The 27,328-nt window shown below is 38.9% G+C and overlaps 1 protein-coding gene across 1 annotated transcript in view; it reads left to right on the forward strand.

The window, feature by feature from the left end:
* Positions 1-10,884: 10,884 nt before the first annotated feature.
* The window catches only part of LOC114541304 (methylmalonyl-CoA mutase, mitochondrial-like), a 43,226-nt gene continuing 26,782 nt past the window's right edge, over positions 10,885-27,328 (forward strand). The window contains exons 1-2 of the mRNA XM_028561238.1: positions 10,885-11,038; positions 22,282-22,398. Coding sequence (XP_028417039.1) covers positions 10,988-11,038; positions 22,282-22,398 — 168 coding nt within the window. The 5' untranslated portion in view covers positions 10,885-10,987. The remainder of the gene's footprint in view (positions 11,039-22,281; positions 22,399-27,328) is intronic.

Raw genomic sequence — 27,328 nt, forward strand, 5'->3', positions numbered from 1 at the left:
ACTCGTTCGCTGCTCTCACTCCCGAGCAACATTCTCTAAATAAATTGCATATTTCCAAGCAACCATATAATATTCTTTATATAGTTACCGACGAAGTAATTGGCAATTCAGGACTACATCCTTAATTAATTCCCGTCTTTATAAAATTGCCGTTGATTCGACACAGCTAATCGGGATTCTATTTTTTTTCTGATACACCCTGTATAGTTTAAATCTGGAAACCAGTATCTCGAAGTATGCGCAGATGCTCCGGTCTAAGGTGTTGGGCAACATTATTGGGTATTTTTGCCATTTGTGGTACAAAATAAGGCTGCTTTTTCCTTACACAATCCAAATTCATATGGAAATAAACATTTCCTTCTCTAACTCTCATTTCCCCATTTGCTGAATCACGAAAACTTCTATTCATTCTTGAGATGACTGTAAGATCGTCATATTATTTCATAGTTCTTTCGTTTCGTCTCCTATGGGAATCTTTTGCACGTGCGGGAATTTGAGAACTTGCACGTGAAGGAATCCTTTAAAGTGCCGATTCCGCTTTCTGACGTCGGCATGTTACAGCAGTCAAGCAATTAATTAATTAAATGGAAATCAGATGTCTTCACAAAAAAAAGAGAGACCTAGCGCTGATATTTAAGGCAACAATGTAATCGCTGCGTTAAACAAAGTTATAGTAAAATAATAATACAAAAATGAAGTTAAGTTTACTAGTTATTAGACCTTAAACGAGAGATATTTGGTTATATAATATTTCATCCCTCAGGTAATTTGATAATAAACTCCAATTGAAAGGCGGTAACCCATGATCTTTTCGACCTTCTTATAAGTGTTGGAACTTTAAAACTCGCCGTTATACCCGACATATTATTTCATAGTTCTTTCGTTTCGTCTCGTATGGGATTGCACGTGCGGGAATTTAAGAATTTGAACGTGTAGGAATCCTTTAAAGTGCCGATTCCGCTTTCTGACGCCGGCATGTTACAGCAGTCAAGCAATTAATTAATTAAATGGAATCAGATGTCTTCGATCAGTCGGGTGCATTGTATTCGCTGAAAAATACCATGGTCGTATGGTATAAAACGAGTCCGGTGATTGCAAAAGTTTATTGTGAGGTATAATGTATTAACTAAAGTTCATGGTTCGCGAAACGCCCGTGATCTGGAGGTTGGGTGTCGCTATCAAGGTGTGTTTACAGGCGCTATTCGCGCAACATATGCTCATTAAACGTCATGTTATGCTAAACAGAGAAACTAATTCACAATACTGTAAGAATTTTCTCTTACAAGACAGTCCGGAACTATTTTACTGACAAGAAATACTGTCAAAAACATTTGCATAATAAGGTCCTGTCAGTGTTAGATATTTGTAAGTAGTCCATCATTGAAAACATGCTTTATCATCTATAACAATACATTCAATATGGAAATCACATAGAAAAGATTAGGTACTTTACACATACAGAGAGCATAAACATAATTACATAAATCAAAGAATATATTCATTTTTAACCGAATATAGCTTAGTGCAGCATTTTTTTGGGGATGTTGTAATAGGTGGAATATCATCACTTTCTACATTAATAACAACTGTAACTTTAGTATGCCTGTACTGATAACATACGGGGAATTACTATATTGCAAGGTAATATTAGAAATGTTTTCCAATCATAATTAAGCGTAGCATACCTTATTGTAATGGAATACGCTATATTTAACTAGGAAATGGTTGAAATGAAAACCAGGCCTCAAACTTAACAAAACACTCCTGCTAGTTAGTTAAATAAAAAGCAAATAAAAATTTGGTCTTGTATATACATGCATATCGTATGTTGTTCAAATATAATCATGTTCTAATATAAGCATGCAGCGATGCCGATCGACTTGTATATAATGAAAATACTACTAAAATCCACAATTAAACTTGACTTTTAAACTAAACTTTTAAAACTCACAACAGCGTATAAGAAAAATGCATTATAATTTGGTTTGGTTTTTAGTGCACAATACAACCATTGCGAGACGAAATTGTAATTTACGATTACTGGTATATACGGTTATGAAATGGTATTTAGGATTACTCACATACTAGTCTAGGACCTGTAAAGGAGTTTGTATGCATTTCATTTAGGACAGATTATCTCAACTGTCTTAGGGTAAAATGACCATGGCGGTCAACATGGCATATGTGCCAAAATGTGAATCCGGGATGAAAGTCCTGAAAATGACCACACCCAGAAACGGCATGGTCGACATAGCTCTAAATCCTGAATTATCCAAGCTACAGTCTTTCTGAATTGTTTATATGGTTCAGAATGGTTGCTTTTAGGGGTGGTCACTGGAGAGTGAAATTAGCCTAAGTTTCATATTTTACAAGAAAATGAATGTTTACTATTCCAGGTCAACTGCTAATTATGCATAAAATTACAGATTCACTTGGCAAAGTCTAATTTTCCCTATTTTCTAAAAATTTTTGCCATATGATGAAAAAACATGCTTTTCTAATATATTTATTATAAATTTCCTAGGAAATAACAATGTTTTGTTGCGATACGACATATTTCATTTCACTTACCCCCGCCATAACACGATTTCAGCCATATTTTGCAAATTTGATCGCCGTTTTTCGCCGTCCGTCGCAAGCACCATCCAAATACTGTACTTTAGCACGATTCTAGTGGACTAAAGAATTATTCAACCAATTTTCGATGGGTTTTGAAGTAGTGCCATGTAATATTTTTTCATTTTTGTGTCGCTTGACATTTCATCATCGTCGCCTTTCTGCACGATAAATGCCAGTTCTTGATCCCCAGCTGTATTTTTTTTCACAGCATCGATAAATAATTGATAGTACAATAGCAGCTATCCAAAATTTAAAAGCATTTGTCCCACTTGAAAGTAAAAAACCACCCCTCGTTTATCGGGAATGAGATTCAAATGCGAAAGATTCAAAATAATTTGAAAGTCTCGCGCAAACTCCACGACAAATGCTCGTGGGCAACATTGCAGGGGGGGGAATTTTCTCACGAATACATTTCTGGTTTATTTTATAAGCTTTGTGAAAGCAAGAACATGAAATTTAAACGCAGAGACTTGTTAATTTTTTTATGAGAAATATAAACAGCAAAAACGGACAAATTTTACTTGGGTTGTTGACTGATTGTGGGTGTGAACAAATGTATGCTTGATTTCGTCCCCCCCCGGAATGCTGTCCACGAGGGCTCGTCGCGGAGTTTGCGCGAGACTTTCAAATTATTTTGAATCTTTCAAACTTGAATTTCATTCCCGATAAACGAGGGGTGGTTTTTTACTTTCAAGTGGGACAAATGCTTTTAAATTTTGGATAGCTGCTATTGTACTATCAATTATTTATCGATGCTGTGAAAAAAAATACAGCTGGGGATCAAGAACTGGCATTTATCGTGTATAAAGGCGACGAGACATGGCAATGGCGACATAATTGATGAAATGTCAAGCGACACAAAAATGAAAAAATATTACATGGCACTACTTCAAAACCCATCGAAAATTGGTTGAATAATTCTTTAGTCCACTAGAATCGTGCTAAAGTACAGTATTTGGATGGTGCTTGCGACGGACGGCGAAAAACGGCGATCAAATTTGCAAAATATGGCTGAAATCGTGTTATGGCGGGGGGTAAGTGAAATGAAATATGTCGTATCGCAACAAAACATTGTTATTTCCTAGGAAATTTATAATAAATATATTAGAATAAGCATGTTTTTCATCATATGGCAAAAATTTTTAGAAAATAGGGAAAATTAGACTTTGCCAAGTGAATCTGTAATTTTATGCATAATTAGCAGTTGACCTGGAATAGTAAACATTCATTTCTTGTAAAATATGAAACTTAGGCTAATTTCACTCTCCAGTGACCACCCCTAAAAGCAACCATTCTGAACCATATAAACAATTCAGAAAGACTGTAGCTTGGATAATTCAGGATTTAGAGCTATGTCGACCATGCCGTTTCTGGGTGTGGTCATTTTCAGGACTTTCGTCCCGGATTCACATTTTGGCACATATGCCATATTGACCGCCATGGTCATTTTACCCTAAAACAGTTGAGATAATCTGTCCTAAATGAAATGCATACAAACTCCTTTACAGGTCCTAGACTATACAATTTCTAGTGCAAGAGCGTCGTTTCTCCGGCAAGCCCTCCATGGCATTATTCTTGCGCTAGAAAACTTACCCGTGACGGGCATATTCAAGCCTAAGAATGTAAATTTGTCCCATTCCCTCACCAGCTCACTCATTACGAGTGCCTAGGCCTGGGGACCCTAGGAGGCGGTTTAAAAGGAGAAAGGAACACACACACACAACCCAAGCCATACATCCATCCAAAGCGTTAATCAGCTTGAATGTGAGAGATCGATTTTATGTATTTATCAGTGCGAACAACTGTGGTGCGAATGCACATTCTCAACATATCAAATGTCCAAGTGCCACACGGGCCTGACTACATCACGGGCGTTCTTTGAGAAACCGCGCCCACGGTAACTTCGTAACGCGGATATGTTTGAATACCAGGGAGAACTTGATATAAAACGGTATTATAAACTAAGGGTTGTTAGGGATACTTGGGTTATTTAAAGCTCTGGGGCCGGTTGTTCAAAAGCAGGTAATCGCTAATCCAGGGTTAAAAGTTTAACCTCAGCTGATTTGCGTTGCACAAGTTAGCCCAGTTAGCGTTAACGCTAACCCTGGGTTAAAATTAATAAAAAAATAACCCTGCTAGCTAGGTGGTTTAACTTTTTAATCCTTGGTTAAGTTCGATTCAAAATGGAAGAATAAGAAGCAAAAACACGTAAACACGTGAATTAAATGTTCTTGATGAATTAAACACTTTTGAAAGGTTTTAGAACTGTTTCGGACAGCAAAGAATTTAAGATTGACTTCGTTCTGTTTCAGCTGATGTATTGATTTATTTTTCTTCGCTTCAATGCAATATATTATGTATACATACAACCGTACAAATTTTCCATCGTAATCGAAATATTTGTTTTGGATGCCATTGCATCAGGTATCTTAGCTGATCACTGTATTTTAATCTTCTGAATCAGTCGATTCTCTTGATTGGCAATGCGGGTAATGGTTTCTGAATTTAATAATCAAACATTGCCCGAAATTCTAAAATCGATTGTTTACAATTTGCTTGATTACTCTGGCGCCAGCGACGGAGTTGAAAATTCGCCTCGGTTTTGTTTTGCCTTTTTGTTTTTTTTTATTTTCGTCGTCGCAAATCTGTAATGGCGCAAAATATACTAGTATTTGAAATGTGTGTGACTGTATTTATCTACGTCCCAGTCTTTTCCCACAAGTTGCGCAATTCCTCCAAGAGGAACAAATAAACCGTTTTTTTGATGCTGTTCGATTAATTGGGGTAAGAATTATTATTAATATTATTTAATATTTAATACATGTAGATTCTGGTCCTATTTCATAATATCGCTGCTATTTCGCCGTTTAACAAGATGTGGTCGTTTACGGCGCGTTGACACTCGCAGTTAATTTGCACATGATTGAAGATTTAATATACAGGGGCGTACCGAGAGGTTTCCATTTGGGGGGTGGGGTGCTCCAAGATTTACCGACGAAATTCACAAAACAACTGCATGCGCATTCGTACGTATATATGGTGCGATACAATAATGGAATTATGCAAGTGGTGTAAAACTTGTCGTTTTTAGAAATCACGATACATGAGTTAAGCGAAGAAGATAGAGTCATGCGCATTTTTATTCCGCAATCTGCATGCTATAAAATAGCTAAGATGGCTGGATTTCCTGGAATGCCAAACATTAAATCTTATGAAAGTTGAATTACTTAAATATAACCACTTTCATTTTTATAATCTGTTAAAGAATAGATACTATTTTATCGGCTCTGCCCCTCGGCTTACGCTTGGATCGCCGATCAGCAAAGACACTGCATGTTATTTATAGTTGTTGTAGATGATCATGAAGGAACGAAGGACGATGCTTGTATGCATGCGACAATGCGGCAAATATTTATATTTTGTTTTATTGTCTTTTTGATTGTATTGTTATTCTTATGATTTTGTCTTTTAGTTTTTTTTCGTCCCGTGAGTATCCGATGGCCGTACGATGTTTGATGCCACGAATTCAAAAATTACCGAGCGCCCTAGTTTAAAAACCGACAACCGTATTAATTCGGGATCAATTTACCGACCATTTTAAAAAAGTGAGGGGGTGTCACCCCACCGCTCGGTACGCCAGTGTTAATATAAGCACGAGTTCCAAAGTGAAAGAAAAAGTGAACGTATCATGCGGTTTATTTAGATTTTTAGGCGTGTAGGCCAGGACTGCCAAGTCGGCGTGTAGGCCAGTAGGCGTGTAGGCCAGTAGGCGAGGACTATGCCAAGTAGGCCAGCAGGTGTGCTGGCCAGTAGGCGTGTAAGCCAGTAGGCGTGTAGGACTGCCAAGTAGGCCAGTAAGCCAAGACTGCCAAGTAGGCCAGTAGGTGCGTAGGCCAAAATGTAGGCTAAAATGTATGTTTAAAAAGGGGCGAAGGCTGTAGGTTCGTTAGATCAAAGGTGTTGCTTTGGTGGCAGGGTGTTCTATAGTTATTCCGAACCGACAAACAATGAAAGCAACGATTGAGCGATAAGCAAGAGACGTCATTAAACTCTAGAAAGAGAAATATGCCTCTGCGCTAAAAACGCACACAGTTCCACTACAACAGGAAACGTCCATCGTTTATGACGCCAAATATGTTGCACAGCGCCGTATTCCTTTACACGTCGAATGCAGTGTTCAATCCTACTCGTACTCGGCTCTCGGTACTAAGTTCTCGTTGAGGATTTCCTGCAACATCAGTCACTCGTCAAGGTGTAACAAAGGGGTATTAGGGAGTTTGAGCAAGGCAACGAAGTACGAAGACGAAGACAAACTTCACAGTTTTTTAACGTCTGCGCATCATTTTGCGCATACTCCGCTTAAGGTCAGCGGTGAGGGTTTAACGTCTTCGTCCTGTTGTCCTGGTTTAGGACGAATATTTTGGCAAAGTTCGTTGTGGTCAGAACGAAGTTTTCAAGGTAAAACATATTCAAGTCAAATCCTGAATCGTTCTTGTTTGAAATATAAATGTTGTTTGAGATTTTTAAACCGTAAAGAAGCATAAAATATTCGACTTCCAAAGCATCTTCTGAAAACATTGCTAAAATAGCCATCTCGTATTCAGCTTTGTTCATGTTTACAAATTTAGTACCGTGTTCGTAGTCGTATAACCTTGACAGAACTGCTCAATTCAAATATCCCGCTGCAGGAAGACTTAAGACGAAGACTACTATTCCCAATCTACCTCGGCCGAAACACGTCATCATCTTCGTACTTCGTTGCCTTGCTCAAACTCGCCATTATAGAGGGTAGCCTTTGTCGGCGAGAATATACAAAGGAGGTGCAACTCTTCCGCTGGTCCAATACGAGGCATTCATTGGGACTGTCCTCTCTCGTTGTGTCCTAGAAAGTCCGACTGAATGGAAACAATGGATCCACGGTTGTCCATAATTATTTCGGTCGAGAAGTTATGATAACGACAGTGCCCGCTATGAAAATGTTGTTGGGGTTCTGTTTCAGTGGGAATTTGGATTGGATGCATAGTTCCATCTATGAAAGCAACAGCCCCTGGCAATAGATTCCAGTTGTTAACCAATGCGAGCCACTGCTCAGGTGTACATTATGGGAAGGAGTGTCCGAATTTCTCTTTGTACTGTTGTTGAAAATACCACTAAGACGGGTAACTCCTGGGTATATCCGTAAGCATTCAATCATCATCACGATCCGGTTTCTCATATCTAACAATTACGGATATATTCATGTTGTCTTTGATTGCATCTCCTTGTTTGCATGTTTAATGCAGGGTCAACATCACGTAGAATTTGCAAAAATGACTCCATACTTTCTCCCGTTAATTAAGCTCCAGAACAGATGCTTACATCTCTCTAATTCGTTAAAGTGCATATGACATGATCACCATTTTTTCACCAAAAATTCGCAAAAATTAGGCAATTCGAATGACATGTATCATTTCCCGATCGGATAAATACTTCTAAAGATATTTTGCAAAATTGCGTTGCAAAATACCAGCTAGATGTGTCGTATACCGTTGTTCCAACACACCAGATGCATAAAATCAAATGTACAATGGAGATTTGCGCCAGTAAGGAGACGAAAGAAATGGATAGACTTCGTTAAATTCAAGCGCGCTGGATGGGAGCCACCACCAGCCATGTTTGCTCCAAGCTTGGGATTTTGCGTGGTTTAGAACAACGCATATATTCCCTCGACTGAAGAGAGACGAAATCCGGGTTAACCTGTATACAACGATACAAATTGCGGTCGAAAAACAGATGAACTTTTCTGCGAGATATGCAAGGGCATTTCGATGCGAAGTGGGAATGTTATAGTTTCTCATGCTTTTATTTATTTATCGAGAAATTATGTCGGTAATTCATTAGAGTTGGACATTCTAAATGCCCTTTTAATTTAGATTACGAAAGAAAGCGCATCCCATAGTGAGGAATCAGAACCATCTGTTACACCAGATTGGGACACTGGCGCAAAGTGCAAATTGATATTGTTTACATTGCTATATAGCTAGGCCTTGGGATTGTTTACATTGCTATATAGCCTTGGGACTTGAGGTTGTTTCCATGAACACTGGTTCTTATATCAGGATACATAGAAGTTGTCAAAAAATGAGACCACTGGGACAAAGTGTTGCCAGACTTGTGTAGGGCAAATTTGGAAAATTAAGAATACATTACCATCCTGTGTCCATAGTTATGATGTCTCACATGTTAGTGTTTTATTAATATTTATGTTGCATGTTTATTGATATAATATATAATAATGTTACATGTTGCTTCTTGATATATATTAATATATCTATTTTTCTACAAAGAGTAATAAAACTTACTGCTTTAACACTTTTTATTCCAGTGGCCTCATTTTTGGACAACTTCTATGTATTCCCCTGATAGGAGAACCAGTGTTCATGGAAACAACACCAAGTTCTAAGGCTATATAGCAATATAACCACATTCACAACCTGGTCAAATATATTGCAAGGTGTTGTTGTATTATCACGCTATATCATCTTAGATGCCTGTGGAAACATAGTATAGAAGCTAGTCAAGCTTGTATCCTCAGTGTTTTGAAAACTAACCTCTCGGTTCACTGCTGTTCGCAATATAGCCCCTTCGTTTCTTCAGGTTTTCTGAGGATATTTGTCGAAGAGCAGAAATTCTGTATTTTGAGTTGATTTTGTACCAAAATATAAAAACGAACTGGCTTTTAGTGGTGTTGATATAAAACGATGTCCAAAACGCGAAGTTGTAAATTCTGTCTTCGCGCCGTTATGAAGCCAAAATATTTCAAATTTTTTGCTCAAATTTCTTCTCGTATGTTTCTATGTTTGTGATTGTAAAATTGGCCTGAGCAGAAACGTGAACAAGGCAAAAAACGCAAAAAACTACGGTTCTGTAATAGAAATCTATATTAAACAAGACGCCTACTCAGGCGATCACTCGGGCTACAGTTATCTCGTAGTAACATGGCATGTTCGTGACACCCGCGCGAGAAACGATCCTAGGACGATTTCGATTGGTTCAAAGACTTCGTGCCGCCCACGCGTGATTTTTGTAAACTCGCGGCGCAAAAGAAAAAACCGAGCCCATTTTACAACTCGGTCTACCTACGGTAGCCCGAGTAATGATACGAGTAATGATACGAGTCTTTGAATCGGGTGGCGACCGAACACATCCGGCTTCACTTTTGCCTTCTGTAGATGCGTTATCCAGTCTTATTTCAGATGGCCTGGCCACTGGCCCTATAGTACGTCAGTTTCAGTCCTGCTATGTGCGCGGTCAACTAAATTCGAATTTTTTAACTTTATTTTTTTCTATTTTTGAGTTTTCAATGAAAGGTATAATACTAATGCTTTGTATTGAGATACTTTTATATTTCAATTAAATTAACAAAGAAACAATCGATATCTTACAAGGAAAGCTAAGGAGTGGCGGATTGTTGGCTTTTCAATGGTTTTGGCAAATCACAACATTTACTCACAGAATATGCTTCCCAAAAAACATTAATAAAACTTTTCTCAGTTTAATTAATCTATATAAGGCTTTCATTCATTTAAAAAATTGATAGGAAAGAAAATTATGCTGAAAAACGTACGAAGTTGAAATAATACTAATATATGATTATGAAATTTATAAACAAGTCTCAATGCACGTATAAAAGAAACCTTAAAAAGAACTCTATAGGAAAGCTGGCCAAAAAATAAAGGACAACTAGTGTTAAAGCATTTCGAAACTAAAAACGAAACAAGAAACACAATACATAAGGTGGCAGTATATGAAAATAGCTCAAAATTAAACAAATCTGAAATGCGTAGTTGAATTTATGGCAAAAAATACATATTTACTCACACGTACAGTCGGAAAATGCGGCACCCACATCAGGTAGATGCAGAGAAACAAATTCTCAATAAAATTAATCATTTTTTTCCATGCTTGTGCTCTCAAAATGATAATGAAACACGAAAATCTGAGGGTTTCGGGAACGTCACTCCCGGTGAAAAACAATGAGAAAATTTTAATGGCCGCCCGAGTTAGGAGACTGAAACTGACGTACTATAGCCACCGTGACTATAGCGCACAGAGATTATAAATAAGTGTTATTTATAATCTCTATGCTATAGCGCTTCAATTTCGCCATCTTTGGCTTCACTTTTGCACCCAAAGTTCTTACTCCAGATATATGTGGAGCCCTGGGTCCTGGGCCCTGTTGGGCCCTGTAGCCTGCAGCTTTGCAGCTTAGTAACCTGGCCGTCCATTGTCGACACAAGAAAATGGCCTCGACCACTGGCTTTGACTCAAAACAATCTTGAAATATGATAAACAAATTTTAATAGCTATACAAGGGTTAACTGGAAAGATGTTCTCATGTACGAAGTCACTTAGACGGTTGATTTCCCGACCACTTCGGGTAAGTTTTAGGAGTAAGTTTAAATAACATTTAGGAGCAATTTATAGCAGTGATCAACTCATTCAATTGTATGTGAACGCTGTACATAATATACATACATGTATAATAGATCATTAGAACAGTTTCAGCTTTAACGCATCAATTGATTATCTCTAGCTACAACTGATCATTAACAACTAACATTAGTCCTAAGGCCTGGTTGGAGTATAAAATCCAGTGTGGTGCCAGTGGTGGGTCTTAATTAGCAGCAGCTATAAAACACAGGTCACAGGTTGCAGGTCATGAATAAAGCCTGGTTCACACGAGTGAAGTAAATACAAGCATACCAGGGCCCGTTCAAATGAAGCCAACATCACACAACATGTTGGTGCAACAATGAGTTCATATGGATGCAACAACAGTATAATATTTATGACCTGCGATTCATGAAGTCCCTGTGTTTTGACCCACTCGGTTTAATATTAATTATTGCAGGGTTTGTTTTATCATTTTAATTAAAGCGATTATCAATTCTTGAAGACTTTAATTCTATTTGTAATAAAACATTACTGAATATTTTAATATAGAGAGTTAGAAACAAAGTTTATGACTTATTCTTCACAAAACAAAACACAGTTATCTTAAACATTAATTCTGGTACATATATTCTGGTTACTGTAGCTCTTTTGCTAACAAATTTCACATAATTACATATACAGTCATTCCCAAAGGGGTGGTCCCTATATATAACACAACTGTTGAGACATACAGTATCCGTCGCCTAGATATAAAATACTAACAACAAGCTACAAATCTCAATATTTAATCAATATAAGTATAAGTCGCCTTCGCAAGTCACATCACATTTTAAGCCCATCTCTCAAAATCACTACCCAAGCCCATGTAAATAATTTTCTACGATTGGTTAAAATTAATTGGATTAGTAATTACCTAACTACATCAAGGTCAAAGGTTAGTTGTATTAGTAACACATTAGTATATAATTCAATGAAAGTTTATATTGCCCCATTAGTTAGGACACACACCCCCCATGCATGTTTTCGCTAATAAGTGTATGTACAAAAAAGGAACTAATGTCTTAACTTTAACGTCCTAATATTCAATTCTCTCAGATGGTCACTCTAAATTAGCTATTTCCGTAATTTTCTCCTCTGCTTTCTTTGCCGCTTCTCGCTGTGGTCGGAATGGTCTGGCTTCAGGGTTGAGATTTTGATCTTCTGTAACCGGTGGTTGGTTACATGACAATTCCAAGGGATGTAGGTGTTGTACAGACCGGTCTAAATGCCTATTCGCTGTCTTCAACTGAACTCCTCTAACCAAGCCATATCTCCCGATAACCAACTCTTGCGTGATTCCAAGAGGCCATCTTCCACGGTTCTTTGTAATGACCACTTCCCCAACTGCTACCTGAAACTTTTTACGCTTGTTATTACGGTCTTCGTTCTCGTAAAGAAGTACCGGTAATGTACTCTTTGGTGCAGCGCTTCTATCATGCATCTTTGCATGCTTTCAGATACTAAGCTCTCTTTCTAAGATTCTCGATATCTTCACGCCAGGGTTCTGGTTCCGGTATAAGGTTGGAATGAAACGGGAAACAGGAATGACGACCAAGTAAAAAGTGGCAATTCGACGTCATCTTCGGGCCTGCGATTAATCTGTACTTTGACATCCAATTAATATGACTTCGCTCAACTCCTCCCAGCCGAGATTAGCTCCTTAACTGCCTAATTGTACATTGCTTGTTTGACGACCCAGATGAGGCGCTCAAACCGACCACCCCACCAGGGAGCTTGTGACAAATTGAACTGCCATTTGATTTCATAACCGTGTAGGTGGCCCTATATTTTCTCATCGGTTCTATTAAAGATAGCGGAGCGATTTTGCAGCTTTGATAAGGGTAGCACCATTATCCAAGTAGATCTTCTTTGGTCTTCCACGCCTGGTTACGAACCGCTTTAGGCTTGGTATGCCAGATTAGCCTTTGCTTGGCGGATAGAGCGCGCTTGTAATAAATTGGTCCCGCAAAGTCAACTATTACTTCAAATGCCGTCTCTCAGATGACTCAGTCTGGTGGTAGATTCCCAGGTGGTGGCACATGAAGAGCCGTTGATTGCATCCTCGGCACTATTTTTTGATCTTCTTGACAACACTTCTTATCTTGGGGACCCAGTAAATTTCCCTTACGGCTATCATGGTCAATCCTACGCCTCCATGCAGCGTTTTGCGATATACCTTCTCGATCAGCTTATGTGTAAACAGCTCATCTGTGGGTAGATATATTGGATATCGACGCTCGATTCTCCATCGACATTCGATTAGTTCTTTGTGATTTGGTTGTAGGTTAATAAGTTCTTTGCGATATTGCGGGGAGATAGGGTTGGGCTTGTTTTACCCGTTGTATCCAAGACGCTTTCGTCTCTTTGATTTCTTCCACTTCAAGTGAACCTTTTCTCTTCATGCGGTGTCTGCAGTTGTGTACGAACCGATGAACGCACGAAGCGATGTACCTTAGAGCTTTTGGTAGGCTGTACTTCTCCAACAGGTTGTTGAACACGTCTACACTAGGTTGGTATTGGGCCACATTGATCACTTCCTTGATGATCTTTCGCTTCCGTTTTGGAGTCAACCGATGGACCTGTCACGAAGTTCTCAGGCTACTTTGATCGGCGAGTCAGTCTGGTCCATCCAACCATTGCGGCATCACGTCTCCTCCACTGCTTGCCAAATCTGCAGGATTCTCTGAAGTTAGGACATGTCTCCACTGGATCCCGGGTTGCTGGTTGATCTTGCTCACCCGGTTGGACAAAAACTGCTAGTATTGTCCGTTTCCTAGAATCCAGTGGAGTGCGACCGTGCTGTCTAACCATGCATAAAGTCCTGGAGTGGGCAAGTAATCTAGAGCACTCTGCACGTTGCACAACAGGTTTGTCGCCAGATGCGCCGATATAAGTTCGAGGTGGGGTATGGCCAATCGATTTTTCGCTGCGACAAGATGCTGTGTGACACCACAAGACGCTGTGTGACACCAGAAGGTTGACAGACAACTGAGTAAACTGCAGCGCTAACACCTTTAGTACTCGCGTCGTCAAAGGCGTGTAACTCTAACTTTGAAACTGGATGAAATTTAGGTTCATTTTATGAATAGTTTGGCATCTTTGTCCGGTTAGCAGACAAAATAACGTGGCTAAATTCAAAGTGAGATATTTTAGAGTAGTCTGCTCTACTGAATCGAAGGTTGTCAAATAGCTAAGCAGTTTATTTACGTCCCAAATTCGAGAATACTTTGGCAAACAGGGTCTCAACTCAAATACACCTTTTAAGAATCTACAAACAAGAGGGTCTTTCCCAAATGAAATCCCTCTATCTGGTATAATAGTTGCTGAAAGTGCTGACCGGGCAGTGTTTATAGCACTGTATCCCGCTCCCGAATTGAAACGTTCAGTAAGGAATTCAATACCTTTGGCTGTCCCAGGGTTACGAAGCGGAAGTTTTTGTTGACTGCAGAATTTGTTCCATCGTAACAAATATGAGCTGTATTGCTTTGTCGTACCTGTACGCCATGAAGCCAAAATAATGTCTTGTGCAGCAAGTTTTGGTATACTAAATTTTCCCTGATAAGAGGCAGACCATCATTGATAACTTTTTGTACAGAGGATGAGTTTCTTCCGGGTGACTTGGTAGTTGTAATAAGGTCTTTGATGCTTTTAGATGTATTGGCGGCTTTTCCAACATCGCAAGTGCCTTTGGGTACCATGGTTGGGTCAGCCAGTTTGGCAGCACACACACACCCCTCGCTTTGTCTTCTCTTATTTTCTTCAGCACACTCCCTATAACGCTGAACGGGGGAAAGGCATAAAACATTTGGTCAGACCATGTAAAACTAAAGGCATCCACAAATGATGCCTGGGGGTCTGGTCGGTAAGAGACGTATTTGTCAAATTGTTTGTTAATCCTTGAGGCAAAGAAGTCAATGGTAGGCGAAAACTCTAGTTCTTTTAGGGAATGTTGCAGGTAATCTCTATTTAGCATCCATTCAGCCGCTTTTTCATTCCGTCTAGATTCAAAATCTGTAATAAAGTTATCTTTCCCAGCTATATGCGCTGAGCTGACCCATTTCCCCCGGGTAATGCACCATTCCCAAAGTTGTTTGACTAGAGTGTTACATTTTTCGGAATGGCTGGTGCCCATATTGTTAATTATACTAACTGAAGAAGTATTGTCTGTCATAATTCGGATGTGTGTATTTTGTTTGAAATTAGCGAACGTTTTTAAACCCAAGAATGCAGCTAGCATTTCCAAATAGTTGATATGCTCCTTGGCCTCAAAGAAAGACCAGAGTCCGCCTGTGCTAATGTTTTGATACTCTGCCCCCCAACCCTGACCGGAGGCATCTGTTGTAATAACAAGGGCTGGCATGTCCATTGAGATTGGTTTAAATGATTTTAAGACATTGTGAGACCATCAGGTCAATTCAGAGATAGCTTGATGGGATAATTTCATTTTGGCATCAAAATTACTATTATTAGAAGTTACAGCTGAACTCTTATCTCTTTCGAGATGGCGATAGTAAAGCGGGCCATACAGTTCCCCTGAAAAACTTGAAACTAATTTTCCCAAAATTTGAGCCACTTCTTTTATGTATTGTAATCTTCTTTGATGATTTTATGATAAGTGCTTCACAGTCTACTTTTAGAGCTGTGGCTTTGTCTCGTGTTAAGGTAACAGTTATTAATACAGAATCAATTTCAAATTTCAGGCACTAATTTTTCACTAATTTTTAAAAGAGTCACTAATTTTTGGCAAGGTAGGAAAATAGACTTTTCAGGATGTACTAGAAGGCCCAGTTTTGTAAACATATCCACTTTATCAACTATGTTAGTTCGGCATGCATCATGCAACGTTTTCCCTTTTAGGTAAAAGTCGTCTAGATGACCTGAAATAATATGCCCTTTTGTGTGCAATAAAGCCAATGGAGGTTTAAAGATTTTTGTAAATTTTCTAGGCCCGCTTGATAGGCCATTGGGTAAACAGGTAAATTGAAAAGTTTACCATTCCATTGGAACTTTAAGTATTTACGATCACTTTTCCTGATAGGTATAGAATAATATGCGTCTTTGAGATCGATACATGCCATGAAACAGTTTCTTTCAACAAGCTTTGTTATGGTAGTTAATGAATCAATTTTGAAATGGAAATATGATACACATTTGTTAAATTCTTTAAGATTTAATATCACTCTATGAGTGCCATCCTTTTTTGATCTAGGAAAAATGTTGGAAATAATTTCATCTGGCTCATGTGCCACTGGTTCTGATAGGATCTCTCTGTCAGAGGTGATACTAGTCCAGGTGGAAAAATAATTTGAAATACGCCCTGCTTTTGCATTGGCACAAAGTCTGGTTAAGCAATCCTTTAAAACAGGAACGAGTGATGCGGCTTCCCGCCTCGGTAAAAATCCGACTCGGAGCCAGCATTGTAATTTGACCCGCCCTGCCCTTGGCGCCAATTCCGTCTGTCGACGTTCTTTCTCGCCTGATATGTACTTTGCGAACGCTGTGACGGGCCTCGAGCTTTGCTGGTTTTGATTACCTGACCTACATTACTGGTCTCTTTGGCGTCTTTTAACCTTTTTGGTAGATCATCCCCAAAAAGGAACTTGCTTTGTTGGCCATGGTCCCCGCAAATGGGGGCATACTCCGGCTTCAAGACCGACTTTATTTTATACCTACGAAGACTTGCTAGCTCATGACAAGCGTGGCCAAGAAAAGCTACCGAATCGACTTGTTGAGTCAGTAGTTCCTTTATGTTAAGCTCGTTTGCCCTAGTGTTACTGAACGCTTGCGCCGTTTGTATGGAAATATGGGCTGCTTTTCTTATTGCCTCCTGTATGTGTGAGGTATTCAAACCCGCCCGTTGCTGGTAGTATGGCAGTTTCGACCATATTTCTGGGTTCACGGTCAGTGTACACACTGCTGGACAATTGGTCTTTTGTACTTGTTCTGAATCTCTTTCAGTTTTTCAGGGCCAAGCTTTTTATTCCATCGTTTCTCGACAATGGCAGCCAACTGTGGCTTGATTTCGTCACACGTTTGCTCTGAGTCGTCGAACAGTTCCCCTAGATTTTTAAGTTTCTCCTCAGTGGAGTCGTCGGCATTACCAGTGTTGTTGTTGTTGTCGACTAGCAACTCAGAAAGATTATCTCCATCATCGTCAGCATGAATGCTTATTTTATCCGTTTCAGGGTCAACCTTATCGCGAACAATTGTTCCCCGGTCGAACTTGCGAGCTTTTGACCTGCGACCGTCGTCGTGGTTATCGCTATCGTCGCTGTATTCCGAACCGGAATTATTTCGACCGTTTATTGCAGCTTTGCTGAGCCTGGGGGTCTTCAACGTCTGATTGTTGAAGAGGACTGTGTTTGCCCTGCGATTGTTGCTAAATGGCTCCCAGCACTTGAGACATTTTGCCCATAGCTTGGTTTATTTCTGCTAAAGTGTGGGCAATAGTGGGTGCTTCAGGTTGTTGTAGGTTCCCTGAAACGACCTCATGTTCATTCAATGGCCGCGAAGGCGAACTCGGCGGGTCGCCGTTTGTCGTCGTCATGATTGCTAAAGAAAACACCTAAAATGCAAATTTCTAAGCACTATACTTACACAACCGTTTTACAATTCTGTAATGTGACCAATTCCTGTGTCAGTACCACTTTTGCTTTGGAATAAAAGGGAATATTCAAGTTTCTTAGCGAAAATAAGATAATATCTGATCAACAATTTTGTGAACACTGATCAGCGAAACACGTGCGCGCTTCTCATGTGACTCCGTAGTGACGTGACTGATGATGTAGTAAAATTGATGACGGCCTTACACCGGCGTGGCATACTTTCTGTTAAGGTGGTAATCTTAACGGTCAAAAGAAATTCATCCTAGGGACAGTCTTTACAGCAACGCATAAATCATGGACGCTTTAAGAATGAATTCCTTTCCTGCACTATCCCCTTGACATTGTCCCACAGATTTTCAATAGGGTTAAGGTGTTTTGACTGTGCAGGCCAATCCATTTCTGTCACCCCCTCTTCCTGAAACCATTGTTTGACTATATCTTGGAAGGGTGGCAGGTTGCATTACATTATTGAAATATTGCTTGGAATTAGATAATTATCCAAAATGCCTATGAAGCTCTATCCTATATTCGCTTCTTTTTTATGAATTTGTATCTAAACAGTTCTTTTTGACCGCTAGTGTACAATAAAAGATTGATTGTTACGATTCCTGTTACATACGATAATAGCAACATTTGAGCAGTTCTTTTTGACCGCCAGTGTATTTCATGGTATTTAGTAATTAAAATAATTTACCATAACACTGACTATAGACGAGTAACTTAACTTCCAGAAAAAGGTAAGAATCTTGTCGTATTTTTGCCATTTTTCACAAAAATATGAGGGTAAACTTTGATTCTTTAAAAATTTACGGCTGTCGCGAGTTGCTATGACTGCAGTGTTTCCACGTGCAAAAAAATATTTCCATACTTTCCTCAAATTCTTTTTCTCACATACCATGTACCCTTCAAAGCCCCCAAACCACATAACATTTCTAACAATCATTAACTAATTTCGTTTAACCGAGGCGAGGGGTTGCTGCATGCATGTATTTCTAGTATGTAGCTACTATAGCGACGAAACAATCCATTCGACAATGACATAAGGAGAGCAGCCGTTATTGAAAAGGAACAGCGTTAATTTAAACGTATCTTTATCACAAATTGTTTTCGATCGACGATCGACAAGCTTTTCAGAGGCCTGTCCTAGACAAATCATGCCCTATTAACGAATCGACACAGTCTGTTTACGGATCGTAAACGAACACTTCATTCCATACCAATGGTACGGATCGACAAGCTTTAGAGTGGCCTGTATAGCTTGGCCCATCTTGTGCTTTTTACCAATGGAAAAAATCTCTTTACGGATGGTACACTAACAGTCTATTCGACACCAATGGTACGGATCGATAAGCTTTTCAGAGCCCTATCCTAGACACATCTTCCCTATTTACGAATCGACACAGTCTGTTTACGGATCGTAAACAAACAGTCCATTCGACACCATTGGTACGGATCGACAACCTTTTCAGAGGCCTTTCCTAGACACATCTCGCCCCATTTACGAATCGACACAGTCTGTTTACGGATCGTAAACTAACAGTCCATTCGATACCAATGGTGCGGATCGACAAGCTTTTCCGAGGCCTATCTTAGACACATCTTCCCTATTTACGAATCGACACAGTCTGTTTACGGATAGTAAACGAACAGTCCATTTGATACCAATGGTACGAATCGACAAGTTTTAGAGGGCCTGTAGCTTGGCACATCCTTTTTACCAATGGACAAAATCTGCTTACGGATCGCAAACCAACGGTCCATTCGACACCAATGGTACGGATCGACAAGCTTTAATGTGGCCTGTAAAGCATGGCACATCTTATCCGAATTACGAATTGACACAGCCTGTTTACAGATCGTAAACGAACAGTCCATTCGATACCAATGGTGCGGATCGACAAGCCTTTCCGAGGCCTATCGTAGACACATCTTCCCTATTTACGAATCGACACCGCCTGTTTACGGATCGTAAACCAACAGTCCATTCGACACCATTGGTACGCATCGACTAGCTTTACTGTGGCCTGTATCTTGGCATATCATGCCCAATTTACGAATCGACACAGTCTGTTTACGGATCGTAAACGAACAGTCCATTTGATACCAATGGTACGAATCGACAAGTTTTAGAGGGGCCTGTTGCTTGGCACTTCTCCTTTTTACCAATGGACAAAATCTGCTTACGGATCGTAAACCAACGGTCCATTCAACACCAATGGTCCGGGTCGACAAGCTTTACTGTGGCCTGTATAGCATGGCACATCTTACCCTAATTACGAATCGACACAGCTTGTTTACGGATGATAAACTAACAGTCCATTTGATACCAATGGTACGGTTCGACAAGTTTTAGAGGGGCCTGAAGCTTGGCCGCACATGTTATCCTTTTTACCAATGGACAAAATCTGTTTACGGATCGTAAACGAACAGTTCATTCGATACCAATGGTACGGATCGACAATCTCTTCATCGCCTTATCACACATCTTGCCCTATTTACAAATGGACACAGTCTGTTTGGGGATACAGCTGCAACCATCACAATCTTCCAGCTCCGCAACATTAGAGCTCCATCTATGGAGCGTAAACTTGGCATCATCAAAAATCTTAATCGCTTTGGTTTTCTTCTCTCTGGCAAGTTCCACTGTCTGTGCTCCACTCAATAGGTCATCAACATACATGCATCGCTTAAGCTCTGCCTCAATCTCTGGCATCTTGCTCTCTCAAGGTGTTGCCCAATCACTCCCCAGTAGAAACGGGGATGACGTCAGGCCGAACAGGTCGCTCGTTAATCTATAAATATGTGTCTCAGCCTCCTGTAAAACCCGAGGGCGTCCCTATCTTGTTGTTTGATCCGAATCTGCAGGAAAGCCTTCTCAATGTCTCAATTCAGGGCTACAGGAAAGGATCGATGACGGACAAGGACGTCCCACAGCTTGTTTTGGAGAGGTGGGCCCGGATAAAGGCATTTATTTAAGGATGGTGCGCTTTCGCCAGCCTGGCAAGGGCATGACTATACGAATCTTTCTACTTTGTCGAATCACTGGTTTATGGGGCAGTTAAAACTCTCGACCAGTTGCTGGATCTGGTGCTAGCTCAAGGATACTTTGATCTTTATGTTCTTCGATTACAACACGATTGTACTCGGTTGTTATCCCTTCACGGTTTAATTTCTTGGTTAGCTTGTTTAAGCGAAGGCTTTCTTCTTTATTAGATGGTAAGGGAGGATGGTTCCCTCGCCAAGGAAGCCCTGTCTCGTACCATCCCTCGGGGCTTCGCACTAGCTGCTCCTTAAACTCATTGTAAACAGATTCTTGATCATGTACCGACGTGTCAGTAAACCCAAGTACGTTAAGGTGACATAACTTCTCATAATCATGCTGTGAAGTCTGTGTCAACAACATTTGGCTGCGATCAAATTCTTTACCAGGGGAAATAATGAACCATCCCGGCTTTGTCAGTGGTCATCAACAGACAACAGTTCGCTCTTATTTACCTTGATTAAGTCTACATGCATTTTGAAATCACCGTCCCCAGATTCAATTCTCCCATATGTCTCAAGGCGTTCAACCTTCGTTTTCATAAGCATATCGATCTGCCTTGTTTTGATGTCAATTGATTTTTGATATGAGATTTTCCAGTCCCAACTTCTGAATCGAACTCCCAACTTCTGAATCCACCAGGATCCACCATCCTTGTAACAGTCATAAGCTGCTTCTCCTCTTTTGGTTGATCACAAATGGACGCATGAATGCCGTAGATCGCTTACAATTCTGACATTATAGTTTTCTCGCCCAGCTCGCTGCCTGGTGGGCTTCACCCATCACAATAGACACACCCACGATAATGAGGTGATTGAGAGTATAACGTAATACTCTCAATCACCTCATTATTTTCGATTTCAATTCTCTCAACTACCCGTTTGGAATTATCGGCAATACTTGCTAGCTCTTTTAATGCCTTTAGATGACACTCCGTTGATGATTGTTTGTCGAGAAAATCTTCTCTGTTTTGTTTTGATTAATCTAGAGTTGCCTCAGTAATTCCGCTTCGAGCGTTTGTTGTTTTTTCTTTAAACTCGCCATAAGATCGCACGTTCATGCTCTTGTTCGAGCGTATTTCGCTACATCCCGTCGGAGGTACCCCGTGTTGAGAAATATCCGTTGCCCAGATATAAACTACTAACAACAAGCTACAAATCTCAATATTTAATCAATATAAGTATAAGTCGCCTCACATTTTAAGCCCCTCTCTCAAAATCACTACCCAAGCGCATGTAAATAATGTTCTACGATTGGTTAGAATTTATTGGATTAGTGATTACGTAACTACATCAAGTTGAAAGGTTAGTCGCATTAGTAATATTGTAGTATGTATTTAACGAAAGTTTATATTAGTTCCGACACAACATTGCCATTCTTGCCATCTTGGTTACCAGAATGTGATCAATGTATTTAATACCGGTGTTCCAAATTGTTATGTACCTTGTGCTAAAGTTTCACTCAGCAACTACTGTGGGCTTGGCAGAGGATTTTCTCTTAACCAATATTTTAATGTGTCATTTTAATTTTTAATATTGGTAGGTTTTATTGCTTCGTCGGCGTCATTCAGCGCCTTTGAATCCAGAATGGATTACTTTGGCTACTAAGCAACTTAAAGGTGCTGACCCAGAGGAGCTGTTGACATGGAAAACTCCAGAGGTATGGAATATGTCAAAGCAAATTGGATTGCCTGCAAATAGTGGCCATTTAGGCATGTAGATATCTCATTTGGACTTCTTTATTACTAATATTAAAAACCACTAGCTAATTAATTGTTTATCTTCCACTTAATTACACCCCTTGTATAATTAACAGTAAATATTAATACCGTACATTTATTTAACTTTTTACTCCGGGCGTGAGCGACGGAGTTGAAAATTCGCCCTGGTTTTGTTTTGTTTTGTTTTTTATTTATTTTTTATTTTTTTTCGTCGTCGCAAGTGTGTTTTGGCGCGAAATATACTAGTATTTGAAATATGTATGTGACCGTATTTATCTACGTCACAGTTTTGTCTTCCAAGAGTTGTGGTGCACAGCCTTGGCTAATTTGATGCGCGATTTGATTTCGCTCGCATGACACGGCAATTACTCCAAGAAAAACAAATAAACCGTTCTTTTGATGCTGTTCGATTAAGTTTAGATTGAGTTGGGATCAGAAAATATTTAATTAATTTTCGCCCTTTAACAAGATGTGGTCGTGTATGGGCCCGTTGACACGTCGCAGTTTTCACAGGATTGAAGATTTGATATAACTATATAAGCACGAATTCCAAAGGCAAAGTGTAAAAACAAAGTTGTTACACGACCCCTATTCTTTGTATCCTTCAGCGGAATCGTCGGGACCGTAGGGGGAATAGCCCAGTAACATACATTACCGAACCGCAACAATGACTTCTTTGCCTTATAGAAATTATTAAAAATAGGTACGCAATGCGTACATGTGGGTAGCCTATAAAACGTTTGCAAAACATTGGCTGCGATAAAGCTATGGTTTGGCAAAAAATTTCAAGTTTGATTCAAACTACAGACTGCTACAGTGGCGAGTAAATATAAACTAATGCTTATAATTTTACTTTCTAATGCCATGCGCAATGGCAAAAATGATAGCTAGTTGAATTCAGTTATAACGAAATCTATTTTATTGCACAATATATGTTATATTTTTTATTGTAATAATTTAAATACATTTTTAGCGACAGAATAATAACATATATAAAAGAAAATTTACAAAAGATAGGAAATGCATAGTTTTTAAAAACATAATAGGTGGAGAAAACAAAAAAGAGAGTAAGGTTCAAGAATGGTGGCACAAATCGTCTGATAACATAAAGCTTAGTTTGGAAAGAGAGAAAGGTTTTAGACGTTTTCAAATTATTTCTTTTTGATGTCCCTTGATTATCAGCTAGCATATCGGTTGTTGTTCCAGTACGATTATAAGGCTTGTTTCCCAAAGTTTTTGTATAAATACATTTATCACCATTATAGCTGGAGATGACAGCATTATTTCATAGATTCAGCAGGAAGGTACAGGTGGTTTGCAATGTTGATTAACAACTTGAAAATAATGTTGCACTTTTTCATAATGATCCTCAACAAAAATGGTGCATTCTGAATAAGATTTATTTTGGATGATGACTATTGTATATACAAAATCGAGATCAGAGTATTTGTTACACACAGTGATTGAATCAATAATGTTTGCCAAAATGTTTGATGATATTGAAACGTGAATTATGAACATTCAACTAGGAAACTAGTTTAAATTATTGAGCCACTTTTTATGACAATACAAAACGTCTTATTTACGTTTACAAAAATTATTACATTTTATTTACAAAACGTATTACATTTTTTACCTAGTTTGAGTTTGAAGATCATCATTATGTTCCATATATAAAAGGCCAGTCCAGTGTTCGTATAACAGTTCCATATATAAAAGGCCAGTCCAGTGTTCGTATAACAATGCGGTTAGTCGAGCACATTTGCTTGATGGTAGTTGTTTTGAGTATCGACAAATCACAAGTGTCCCAACATGTTTAGGTATGCAATGTACCGTACAACAAATTTCCAAGTGAATATGTACGCTCTAATAATCCGATTGTGATCGAAATTCCTCGACCACAGTAGCAAAACGAGCGATTAAAATAGCAAATGTCACAAAAATACACAAACTTTAAAGTACTGACCTTCAAACACCTTCGCTTTAAAATTTGACAAACGTATTATCAACGTAGTTCCGACTGTTCCGTAAACTTCGGTTCGCTCCTCCGAAAACAACGAAATTTACCGGAAGTAGCAGAACGAACGCGTTCGTTATCTTTCGTATATCCGTCGATTGCCGAAGATGTGGCACCACACACACAGCCAGATCCGGACACTTTTTCGACTACATAGTGGTTAGCCGCGCATGCGCAGCGGCTACCCACAAAAACTGTGCCTCCGGCTCGTGCTGTTGCCTCTCACACTAACTTCAACTAATGACTAATCAGTATTCACCGCTTCCGAGTGTCAAGTGTCTAACAATTAAGCATTGTTCATTGTTTCACAATGTTTCCTTGTTTAGTTGTGCAACGCCCGCGTGCATAATTGCTAATAGCTATAACAAAGTGAACGTATCATGCGGTTTATATAACAAAGTGAACGTATCATGCGGTTTATTTAAATTTTTGAACAATTGAACTTCTCTACTTTTTAAAGTGCGATGTGCTTTTGAATGTCGCGATCGAACAACATTTAGGTTCGCAAGGCACCTAAATGAGTATGAACTGTATTGTTTATGGTCAGTGCAGAAGACTGGCACGTGCACGGCACACCGGAGTGAACGCCAGAACAGGCGTCTTGTTTAAGTTAAGTAAGGATTAATTCTACAGTACATGTAAGTGGTAGTTGTTGTTATGAAAGTTAATCCTAATTATGACTGTATTGTCGATACACACACTTTTGACACGGAACACTTTTGACTGGAAATTACGTGTTTCAAAATGCTGTTACACTGCTCCCTGGTTGCTATAGATTTTGTTATAGGTTTTGTATAAATTTTGAAGATAAAAAATATCCAATGGTTATATTAGAAATCTAAAAACCTGGGGCTGTTAGATTATTTTTATTTATATAATGTTTTCTTTGTTCGATCACGAGTTTTAGTCATTTATGTATAATTTTAGATTAATGAATATTTTAGACTGTGTTACCTTTGAATACAACTTTTTAAAATCCAATTGGTTACAATGATAAAAAATCCCCAAAACAGCCCAAATAATGTTTGCTGGTTGAGTCCTAATTCAAAGCATGTCTATATGGAAAACAAATTGTGATTACATCAGTGAGTATACAAACAGTAACTTAATTATCCCACAGATAAGATATTATTATATACTTAATGCATTCATGGAACACATATCATGTAGTAATCAATATTATAATACGAAAATTTAAGCCTTCCATTCAGTAGCCAGTGTCGTAAACATGTCAGGGTGAATGATGTGATAGAATATTTCTATTTGTTTACAGACAGTCAACAATGACTGATTATTCAACACAAATAAAGGCAATTTTATACAACCGGACTATTTCTCATTGGTGAAAATGACTCGTTCACGACAATTACGGTTAAATAGAAACTAGGGAGATTAATGAGCAATTATGATGAAGGGGGGAATACTAGATAGGACTCTGCGGCTCAGATCTTGAATAGCAGAATAATGTTGTTTATGACATGTTTGTCGTAGCGTAACAGGGTCAAACGTTTTTCTCTCGGAAATTGCGGAAAATGTTAAACTGGATGTTTTTTTCTTTAATGAAAAAAAGAAAGATAAGCCAACCTATTACAGTCGCGGCAATAGAAACTTTCCGAAAAATATCAGGGAACTCATTTGCTCAAATTTTTCAGCTGGCTTACGTCAATTATTTGAAACTCTTAACTCCCGGTTTCGAATTGACCAATTATATGCGTCTATTTATTTTATTATCAAATAGGATTAGAGATTCGTCAATTCGAAACCAGAAGTTAGGAGCTTTTCAAGTTTTTCAAATATTAGATGACCTCCGTAAGCCAACTGATAAATTTTAAAAACTGAATTACTCGATATTTTTCGGAACGCTTTCGGAACCTGTAAATTTTATTTAAAGGCAAACGGAAAGGTTTAATTTCAGCTAAACTTCGTAAATGCCCACCTACTGAAACTGAAACTTTTTGGTCAAAGCATGTGTATTTTAAACCATGGAGGCCTAAATCTAACGAGTATAAGACTAATGATAATAATAAAACTAATAAACGTACTATCCCAGGGTCTAGTTGTATAAAAGGCTAGTTAACTTTTAACTGTAGTTAGTGACAGAATTGGCCAATCAGAGTCGTATTTCTTAGTTAACTAGGATTTAACTATGCAGAATGTAGTTAAAGAGCTTTATACAACCCGCCCCCGGAGGGTAATGCCCCAACGATGATAGTGTCATAAATTCCTATCAGAATATCTTCATGGCTACCGATGGCTCGAAGAAAGAAGCGTGTTCCGCAAATTTGAAACCTGTCAATTTGTTTGAGAGAACAGATGGCGCTGAACAATAGCTACAATACTAATTATATTCCTGTTAATATTGCAAAAAACAATAAAAATTATTATTATTATGCTAATGATGATCATGATCATCATAATGATCATCATAGTTGCCATGACAACCATGATTTATTATTATCACAGTCTTTGAGACATTGTGCACAGAATGTGCTATTAGCTATACGAAAAGAAAAAAATTACTTCCGCGAGTAAATAGACCGATGCCGAACGTGCTATTGGTAAATTCCAACTCAATTGCAAATAAATTCAACGAATTAGAGATTCGAATGGCAAGCCATAATATAGCTACCGTATATGTTAGGTCTCAATGTTAGGGTTTTGAACCGGAAATATTGAATGGTGATAAGGAGACGGGAAAAAGGCATGAGATATGATGTATGATATAGGAGAACACAGGTGTGCGCGACTGCGTGTAGACGCTAGTTTTTTGTGAAAAAAAAGCTTTTCTTTGATTGTAAGACGAAGTCTGATATTTTTTAATAATTAAAAGAACTTTGGAGTGCATTTCTATA

The sequence above is a fragment of the Dendronephthya gigantea genome, unplaced genomic scaffold (genome assembly GCF_004324835.1).
Source record: "Dendronephthya gigantea isolate DGI-Jeju-01 unplaced genomic scaffold, DenGig_1.0 000279F, whole genome shotgun sequence".
Lineage (NCBI taxonomy): Eukaryota > Metazoa > Cnidaria > Anthozoa > Malacalcyonacea > Nephtheidae > Dendronephthya > Dendronephthya gigantea.